Here is a 10,183-nt window from a genome sequence, read left to right as displayed (position 1 = left end):
GGCCTGTCGTCGAAAATTGCGATAAAAACGCTGAATTGCTCGAAATAGACCGGCATAGTAGCAGCCGTAGCATCGGTCAAGAGCTGGGCATGAGTCATCAAAATGTTATAAAATATAAAAACATGAAATAAAAAATACCGCAAGACTTTTTGACACACTATTATATGGCTTGTTATTTCATTCATAAAACACTTCGCAAATGAATCAGTAATTGAAGCTTTGTAGAAACATAGGGTCGCACACAATGCTGTAATCCGAAAAATTTTGACAAAACTCGAGAGCCTTGAGTTATGGTTTTTACGGGTTTACGGGTTTTTCAATAGAGCCGCTGCAAATGTAGTCCGATGGTTACAGCGGTCGACGCTAAATTTTTTCCCCCCTCTTTTGACATTTCTTTTTAGTAAAATTTGCCATTTCATCACAGAAAGATATTCGAACTAACAACGAGTCGAAGATATTAAAATTTACTAACGAAATTTGGAGTCAGTGACCTCAACTTTAAGAGCCGAATCAGTCTCTCACACGTCGTTCTCAAGCGGTGGATATCTCTGAGACGTTGTTGTGGCAAATTTTGCGTAAAGATCTTAGCCTACATTCTGACAAGATCAAATTCACACCAGAACTGAAGCCACTTGAACACTATAATCGTCATATGTTCGTGAATTGGGCTGAGCAACAACTTGATGATCCGCATTTTCATTGAAAAATCATATTCAGCGATTTATAGCTGAATGGCTTCATCAAAAAGCAGAATAAACGTTATTGGTCAGGTAGCAATACACACATACTCCATGAGTCAGCATTGCATCCCGAAACAAAAAAAAATATGGTTTGTTGCGGTCTATGGGCCGGCGGCGTCAGTAGCCTGTACTTCTTCCGTGATGATTATCGCATCGTCGCACGGTGCACCGTGTGCACGGTTTGTTCCGTACAAATTGACTGACGACTAAAAATTTCTCAGAATCAAACATTCCATTCGACGCTTGTGACCGATTGTTTGACAAAAAATCACATTTTAACAATTAACCACTTCCCGTATTCACCTGATATGGCACCGTGCGACTTCTTCCTTTTCGGAAAAATGCATTTGTGCACGAAAGGCAAGCGTTATGCAGACGTAGAGGCCATTCAAAAGGTTTGTACCGGCATACTGGTGGCCATACCGGCCAACGAGCTAAAACACTCGTTCGACATGCTTTTGAACCGTGCAAAAATCTGTATTGAAGTAGGAGGAGACTATTTTGAATAAAATAATTTCATTTTGCCGAAAAAACCATATGTTCTGTTTTTTTTTTTTTTTTGAAGTGCTGTTTACTTCGAACGCACCTTGTATTACTGGCGATGAGTCTTGGATCTATGCGTGCGACCCGGAAACAGACTATCGTGGCAATGTGTAGCCGAAGCCGAAAAATCTATGTCAAAGCAGGTCTAAAATAAAGGTTATGTTGACAGTCTTCTTCAGTTATCGGGGTATAGTGCAATCCGAATTCTTTCTAACCGGCGAAACTGTCAATAAGGAATACTATTTGACTGTTAGTCATCGTTTTCACGAAGATATTCGCTGAAAGAGCCGGATCAAGATCTGCAATCAGTCTTATTTTTGACTCAAATTGCATTTTAGAAGAAGTCATGAGTAATTTCTATGGACTTTCGACGCTTACTCTTTCTTCTTCTTCGACGGAAAACGAAAATGGAGGTAAAATCTTTATACTCAGTTGATGGTAGCTCAGCGCACCTTTTTGGAAGAAAATGGCTTTTACTGCTAAGAATCAAGTGAACTCCTTCTTTTATTTTGTAGGCATGATAAATATTGAACTAAATTGAACTATTGTGGCTAAAGTGGTTCATGTGATAATTATCACGGTCGTTCCCACTTTTCCGAAAACGGTTTAAATCTAAATTTTTCCTCATTTTTCAAATTTTTACCATCTTTTTCTATTTCATTGAGTTGAAGTACTTTATTTCTTTAAATTCAAGTATTATAGAAAAACACATAGGGAAACATCAAGTAAATAGGTATAATAAAACAATAGTTATACATCGTAATCACACAGCAAGATCCGTAAGTCATTACGAATGTGGACTGCTTAAGACATTTTGATAACATATTTTTTATGAAAGCTTTTTGATAAAGTTTTTTTTTGAAAGCTGTTTGCGACAGTTCTTTGTGAGAGCTTTCCATGAAAGCTATGAATTTCAGCGTGAATATACTTGCCGCAAGAGCGCTATAACTGTATAAGATTTACTCAAAATACCAGTGAAACTGGGCAACGACAGAGACATGAAACCGCCAGCCGTAAAAACAAACGGTATATGGGAATTGCACATAAATATTAAGAGTGATTTCTTGAACCGCTGATCAAACGCATACCAATGCGAGCCGTAACCGCTGGCGGCCAAAGTTTTGCTCTGCAAAAAAATTCACAAAAATTAAAATGATTTTCCAAAAAAAAAATATTAACAAAATTAGTGCACGCGTACCTGCTCCGATACCTCATTGCCGAACCAACAATACACAAATAACTCACAAAAAATGCAGCCACAATAACAGTAAATGAGTGCAGCGCCATCTGAGTTCTCCACTTTGACAATCGCCTGAAAGCCCGTCATGGCGAATATAATGAGTGAGGTGAAAAACTGTAAGAGCACAGGCAGGCGAAAAATATCCTCCACATTATTGCGCAGACTTTGAGATTAGAAATCCAATAAAATATGTATTTTAAATTATAAACTAAAAATAAATATAAAATGCAGTGGCTTACTCACGGAGCAGGCAATGGTGTTCAACTATGGTTTGTAAGCGCTTGTTGGCCTCTTCTTGTTCCCTCGCATTAACACAATCCATCTTGAGCTCCTCAAAAGCCAAATTGAGTATTTTCAATTGAAAACGTATCTGATTGATCATGGTCACATTGAGATAGTCGATGGCGACGATCTGTAAGGCGAACACCAAAACACTCATGCCCATGTAGGCTAGTTGTGTGCCGAAAGGCATCCATTCCGGCAACTTCACGCGGTAGGGGAATATTTGACCCGCAACGCCGATGGGATCTATTTGTAATATTATTTTTATTTAATTCAAAAATGAATTAAAATTTCATGGAATTGTTATTTTTGGGACCAGCACTTACTGTAGAACAGATAAATGAGGCCAAGTACGCCTGTGAAACCCACCAGTGAGGCATAAATGGTTAACGGTATTTTATTCTCAAATTCACCACGATAAAAAGCGACTAACTGCAAAGTAATTTTATTAAGTAAAATCAGCTTTGGAAAGATCACTTAAAGCATTCCATTAACCTGACTTTTTGAAATCACATAAGTTTTCGCTGAGTACTCAATTCTTCTTATCACAAAGCCTACTTCGTCCAGCCGATAAATAATATTAATAACCTAAAAATTAAAACTTGAAATCAGCATATAAATGATAAAATTTCTTCAAATCTTACTTTGAATACTCCAGCGATATGTGTCAGGGACAGGCAAATATTCTGCGTCAAACTGTCCAAATTGGGCCAACACAAAATCATATCGTAAATTTCGAAACCCGTGTAAAAGAATGTCACCACCAGCGTCATGAGCACTCCATATATGCCGAGCGCAATCTTCAAGCGCGGTGACTCTGCCTTTAAACCCACCACAGGCACCCCAAACAACTGTGCCAACCACACATTGTACTGTATTGAACCGATTTTGCCTTTGTAGGCATCGGATGGAAATATACGCGAGGATAATTCTTCCAGCTTATCCATTACTAGGCGCTCACAATTTTTTTAGCAGGTTTGCAAAAGTGTTTCGAGACTGAATGCTTGCACAAATTTATATAGTGTCAGGATTATAGTGTATTTTGTAACACATTATTTATTTAGATAACTATTATGCCTATGTGATTACATATTACCGAAAATATGTAATACCCTTTTGAAAAATTAACATAACTCAGCTTTTCGCAATAGCCTTAGCCTTATTAAATGTTAATCAATATTTTTAGAATTTATTGAATTACCTTCGGACCGGACGATATACCGTATATAGAAAACCAGAAGTATTTCGAAAATTAGAGAAATTTATTTTCAAAGCTCTCGTGCCAAATTCTGTCTTTAAGTCTTCCGAAATCTTTTCGAAAAAAACAAAATCTGCTGTGATCCACTGCTTCATATTCAAGGTTCAAACGTTACGATTTCTATCTAAGGGTACACACAACTGAAGCATGGAGTCCGTCAGGTTATTATCATTTAATAAATAGTTTTAAAACTTTGATCAAATATGTAGAGAACCTTAGCATGAGTTTGATCGATATTGTTGTGCAAGGTTGTCATCGGCAAGGCGATTATTTTCCAACTGCATTACGATACGAACGCTTCTTTTAAAATCCATCCGACATTGAGAAGTGACTTAAAAAGTTTCTGAACTTTGATTTTACAAGTAAAAATAGCATATTTTAAGGATATTTATGTACAACTGTCAGTCCCTGTTCGCCAAACAAATATCTACAGAGGCGTAGAGGTTTTGAAGCCGATAGATCCTGAGGCTGCAAGCCAGGTATCATCAGGTGGCTATATATCATAATTGTAAGGAATATTGTCACTTATAGAGCTGTTGCTTGTGCATCAAAGGCAACGCAGTCTTCGGTAGGCCTTTGATTATTGAAGCCGCGAAGAATTACGTCTGCGCATCGGGCACAATGCACACTTGTCCAACTGCAACAATTGAAGGTGAGCTGGAGTACACACCTCTGCATCTAGTGATCAAACAGGCAGCGAAGCCAACCATGCTTCTAATGGCAGCAGAGGGTTTCGGCAAAGGGAAGATAATGTTGTCGCAACAACTTAAGGTTTCAGGCGAAGACTCACCACTGGCCTTTCTTCCAAGAGACAGCGTTACGGAGAAGGTAAACTTAACAAAAAAATTTAAAGTTACTCTCGGCTGTAAAGCGGAGTGTAGTGACTCCACGCTCGACGTACTACTGATGGACAGCACTATCCAGTGGTACACTGATGGCTCGAAAACACCGGAGCATGCATTGCGGAACCGCATACCAAACTATCCATAATGATCGGTTGTTTTCCGTGTAACTTTCAAACAAAAGTCTTGTGCAAAAATCAATATCCAACATAACTATCGCAACTAGCTTATCGCTAGACTCAGGGATAGCCAAGCACTAAATGCGATTTCAACGAAAGAATTGTTAGTTGCTAAATTGCTATTAGTGAGGTAGTGTACTATACGAAGACTGAACCGAATATCATAAAGGAGTAGCCGGCAATGAGCTGGCCGACAAACTAGCCCGTTCTGTGGTGTCTTCCAGAATTATGGAGCCAGAACCATGCATTGCGGTTGAGTACCACACCATAGAGAAGTTGCTCAGCGCGGAGGAGAGAGTGTTGAGTGAATAGCACTACCAGCGGGCAACAGGAATGCACCTTGTCAAGTACTACTGCGAAGTTACAACATAGCAAGGTTTAGAGATATCTTACTTATCTAGCATGGGCATAGTTTATTGCGCAAACTGTCGGTTTTGTACCAAGGAGCAGAAAACTCCAAAAACACCAGATTCTAGATTTCGCAGCATTTTGTAGAAGCTTCCTCTAGGTTCTATTATCCAGCAAGCTCCTGGAATAATTCAGAGTGCTGGACCTTTGTGACCATATGAGATATAGGAGCGAGGACAATAGACCATAGGTCGCAGTACAAAACCTCACTTGTTTTCTCGTTTCGTCGGACAAAAAAAAGTTTGAAATGCGAAATACACACACAACGTCTGAGAATTTATGAAAAAAAAATATAAATTTTCGACTTCAAAAGGCATTTTTAACCTCTCTTTTTGAAGTGAATTTTCATTTTTCTTTAAAAAGTAGAATTCCGTTGGGATGAGTAAATGTCACTTATATAATATTCTGAATAATAACACATTGTGTAATAGCTTACTATTACCTTATCAATTATTCCAGTTTACCAGACACATTTCCAATTAAATTGTGTTAAAAGCATCAATTTGCTCACGCGGCGCCAAGCAACTTAGCACCTAATGTAGAAATTAGGCATACTATGCCGGCTAGTAGACACGTAGTGTGAACTCAGGTGTGCAGTTTAGGGCTATTTTTAGCCTCAAAAGTTGAAATGTGTGCATTTTTTGACGACTCAATTAATTTCTCGTTTAAAATTTATATCGTAAAGTGCTGTTGAGTGGACAGAATTGCCTTTTAATTAATTGTATATAGAGGTATAGTAATTAAAATTTCAATATCAATTTGCGATCTCAAATTGAGGTTATTATTAAGCGTTCGGCATAAGCACAAATATCATAACCCCTTACAAGGTTGTAAGGTATAAGGATTTTATTAATGAAAAAGCAGCTTATATTGTGGATTTCTTGTTTGGATATAAAGGTTGATCCATTTCGAGGTTCCCCCTACTTTTTCAAAGAAAAAACAAAAAAACTTCAAAAATATGTGGGAATTTTTATTATCATTCGAAAGAACATTCTTTTAAATTAATTTGTAATAAATAACTCCAACGATAACTTATACATACATTTATTTAGCTCATATTTACTTAAAATCTACTATTTACATTTTTTCTAAAATACTTTTCATAATAACTAAGAACTCTTGCGTAGTGTTATTTTGCCGTTCAATAGCATTAACAAGTCTTTCTGTTAATTCTTTTCCAACCTCTACCACTGTCTTCAGCAATTCATTTTGCTCGTTTGCCATTTTTAGTATTTCACCTTTATAATTCCGCTTTCTGGTTGCTGATGTTGAGGAACTATCCAGTGACGATAATGAGTGCGAGCTGGAAGAAGGCATTGCTTGCGAACACAGCGGTTCAGATACCGATACTGCGCATGGCATTGTTACTGGTGATGCTGTGGGTGTAGTTGACTGAAACGGCAGAAATGTTGATGACGATATGTCCTAAAGAGGTAATAATTTTCATATAAATAAGATAAAGAAATAAACTCGCAAAATGTATGCTTACCACGAAATCAAACAATTCTTTTGTTTCTGCATTATTGGCTGCCGTCAGTCCCATTATTTGATGAACTGTATCAAAAAGTTTCCACTCCGACGAACCCGAGGGTCCAACTTTTTTCTTTTCCTCTCTGTAATTTCAAAAAAGTTAATAATTTTAAAAAGGTTATGGGGATGCATAATATACCTATATTTTTGTGTTAAGTTTCGTATTTTGACATGCACTTCCTTCGGTGTAAATTTATGTGTCATTTGCACAGATATATCTGTATAAATATGCAAATTGCGCTTAGCATGTCGCAAATCTTCGGCTCGTTCACGCCACAAATCAATTAGCTCACTTTCGTCGGCGCTCGTCCAAACTGTGCGTTTTTTATTTTCAGCCATCTAAATATATTAAAATTTGTTTTTGGAAATATACTTGCAGATAATTTAATTAACAATATAAAACTGCTTACCTCTAACGCTATTCAAAAATATTTAATGTTTACGTTTCTTCTTCTTTCTATCAATCACCATTCACAATAGCAAAAATCGGCAATTTTTGGGCAGTGTTGCCTACTCAAATTTGGTAAATTCAACCAAATGCACAAAATTTTTATTAATTTGCATTAACATGAATCAAATACGCAAGTAATGCAAATTAAGCCCGCTTATGGCAAGCAGGGCTGTCGTCTGCCAAGGCCATTATCCACCGTGTTCAGATCTCATATGGCGAAATTTTACTGTCTACAACTAAATCCTAAAAAATAAAATTACATATATAAAATAAAGGCTGGGATTTAGAATAGGATCCCCGGATTTCGAGGATAATGGGTATCACTGGAAAGGTGACGTTCTCCAGATCACGAAAATATATATATGTATATATAGTTGCCGCTGACTTATAGTTCTAAAGATATTTGCGTTTAAAGTTAAAAAATTTACAATGGGTATAATGCTTTTGCTTATTTTCTTTTGTTGACAACTAGGCAGATATGGCAATACCATTTATTTGCTAGTATGCAACCCTATTCTTGTTGTCCAAATGCAGTGAATTTAACTAAAACAAAATAATTGAAATAAAGATTTATTTGCAATAAATATTAAAAAAAACCTATACAAAAACGTTATAGTGAAGTGTTAGTAAGTGAAAAGTGCATAATATAAGTGAAAAAGTTATTCACAATAAGCAAATTATCAATTTAAAATTTTTTAACTTTAAACGCAAATGTCTTTAAAACTATAAGTCAGCGGCAACTATATATATATATTTTCGTGATCTGGAGAACGTCATCTTTCCAATGACACCTATTTTATCCTCGACATCCGGGGATGCTATTCTAAATTTTACCCAAAATAAATACCATAAAAAATATATTGTTTCAAAATTAAAATCGTGAAAACGTTTTATTATATATTCAATTCGTAACAGTTTATGACTTCTAATATTTTCATGTGAATAATAATTTGACGACCAAATTTTTGAACGTGCTCTTCGAATTATATTGTGAATGGTAACTTCAAAAAAGGAGAAGTGTCAAAAAACTTTTTTGTGAATCAAAACAAATAAAAATAGAAGAAGCAAACAGCTGTTAGCTATATATTTTATCAGTGTAAATATAAAGCGTTTTTTGCTCTTGAAAAAATATTTATTAATATATTGCAAAAGAAAAATCAAATAAAATACAATTATGGATCCAGCTTTATTGAGAGAACGCGAGGCGTTTAAAAAAAGGGCCATGGCCACTCCCACGTAAGTTAATCGCACAATCAACATATTCAATATTTCTAAACTATATTTTCGCAAATAGTGTGGAGAAGAAGCCAAAAGCCGAGGCGCCACCACCCAGCCAGCCCAAAGATGATGCCAAGAAAAAGATGCGTCCACCCAGTGCGCCTAAACTGGATTCAAACACGTAAGTTGCTCAATAAATACATTTATACATTTTCATATAAATATGGAAATATTTTCAGATACAAAACAATGTCTGGAAGTTCACAATATCGCTTTGGTGTGTTAGCAAAGATTGTCAAACATATGCGCACTCGACATCAGGATGGCGATGACCATCCTTTGAACATAGATGAAATATTGGATGAAACAAATCAATTAGATATTGGGCAGTCCGTTAAAAATGTATGCACTTGCCTAGAAAAACCAGCGGTTGTTAATAATATTACTTATTATTAATTTGATTTTAGTGGTTAGCCTCGGAGGCACTCATAAATAACCCCAAAATTGAAGCTACACCTGATGGTCAACGTTTCAGCTTCAAACCAGTATACAAAATTAAAGATGGCAAAAGTCTGTTAAGGCTACTTAAACAACATGACTTGAAAGGCTTGGGCGGCATACTGTTAGACGATGTGCAGGAGTCGTTACCGCACTGTGAAAAAGTACTAAAAAATCGCGCTTCGGAAATAATATTTATAGTACGACCAATTGATAAAAAGAAAATATTATTCTACAATGATCGCACAGCTAATTTTATGGTAGGTGTCAAAAAAATTAATATGCTTTTGTTGTAAATAATATGCTGTGCTTCAATTGTCGCAGGTGGATGAAGAATTCCAAAAACTGTGGCGTTCAGCGACCGTAGATGCCATGGATGACGCAAAAATTGATGAGTATCTGGAAAAACAAGGTGACTTTACTTAAAAGGGGCGCTATATAAACATTATTAATATGTATGTGTTATTTTTTCGCACAGGTATACGTTCAATGCAAGATCATGGCCCCAAGAAACCGGTACCAAAACGTAAGAAGACTGCAAGCAAGAAACGGCAATTTAAGAAACCAAGAGATAATGAACATTTGGCTGATGTTTTGGAAACTTACGAAGACAATACATTAACACAAAAAGGCGTTAATCCCACGTGAAAAAAGAATTTCGCAATTAATGTGTGTGTAATGTTGTGAATTTATTGCAATATACTTTAATATGCCCGTAGGAGATATATGTTCTTTTTACTTTGATATTGTTGGTGTTCTGTATGTTATGCTAATTAGTGTTAACGCCGTTATAGGGCAACAGAATAGAAAAAATACCGGTTGTGCTTATAAGCTTCAACTCTTTAAATTCAACCTAATTAGTGCTCCTTTCCACTTATCCATAGGCACATTCTAAAAAATGAGTTAATCTTGAAAGTGGATTGTGCTTTGTATTTTAAATCCCTGGTTTCATAATAATTTTTTTGTAAACTTTTTTTTTATTATATTTTTTTTT

General features: G+C 36.1%; 3 protein-coding genes across 4 annotated transcripts in view; 1 reads left to right on the top strand and 2 right to left on the bottom strand.

Moving 5' to 3' along the window:
* Positions 1 to 2,196: 2,196 nt before the first annotated feature.
* LOC108976724 (odorant receptor 94b-like) lies at positions 2,197 to 3,752 on the bottom strand. The gene is made up of 6 exons (XM_018945986.1): positions 3,450 to 3,752; positions 3,301 to 3,393; positions 3,132 to 3,237; positions 2,763 to 3,051; positions 2,482 to 2,686; positions 2,197 to 2,409 (listed from the first exon to the last, which is right to left on the bottom strand). Exons 1-6 carry the CDS (start codon positions 3,750 to 3,752, stop codon positions 2,197 to 2,199), a joined length of 1,209 nt encoding a protein of 402 aa, XP_018801531.1.
* A 2,772-nt stretch (positions 3,753 to 6,524) lies between these two features.
* Positions 6,525 to 10,183, bottom strand: part of LOC108976802 — a 15,763-nt gene continuing 12,104 nt past the window's right edge. For both annotated transcript variants that reach the window (XM_018946154.1, XM_018946153.1), the window contains exons 2-5: positions 7,433 to 7,716; positions 7,162 to 7,361; positions 6,982 to 7,105; positions 6,525 to 6,917 (exon numbers count right to left, since the gene is read on the bottom strand). In XM_018946154.1, the coding sequence (XP_018801699.1) occupies positions 6,570 to 6,917; positions 6,982 to 7,105; positions 7,162 to 7,361 (672 nt within the window). In that variant the 5' untranslated portion in view covers positions 7,433 to 7,716 and the 3' untranslated portion in view covers positions 6,525 to 6,569. The remainder of the gene's footprint in view (positions 6,918 to 6,981; positions 7,106 to 7,161; positions 7,362 to 7,432; positions 7,717 to 10,183) is intronic.
* On the top strand, positions 8,538 to 9,910 carry LOC108976801 (general transcription factor IIE subunit 2). The gene is made up of 6 exons (XM_018946152.1): positions 8,538 to 8,709; positions 8,768 to 8,872; positions 8,931 to 9,093; positions 9,159 to 9,449; positions 9,514 to 9,601; positions 9,668 to 9,910. Exons 1-6 carry the CDS (start codon positions 8,648 to 8,650, stop codon positions 9,835 to 9,837), a joined length of 879 nt encoding a protein of 292 aa, XP_018801697.1. The 5' UTR covers positions 8,538 to 8,647; the 3' UTR covers positions 9,838 to 9,910.

This window comes from Bactrocera latifrons, unplaced genomic scaffold (genome assembly GCF_001853355.1).
Source record: "Bactrocera latifrons isolate USDA-ARS-PBARC rearing strain unplaced genomic scaffold, ASM185335v1 scaffold_8, whole genome shotgun sequence".
NCBI lineage: Eukaryota > Metazoa > Arthropoda > Insecta > Diptera > Tephritidae > Bactrocera > Bactrocera latifrons.
The sequence above is the reverse complement of the archived record's forward strand: the minus strand, read 5'-3'. Positions and strand labels throughout refer to the sequence as shown.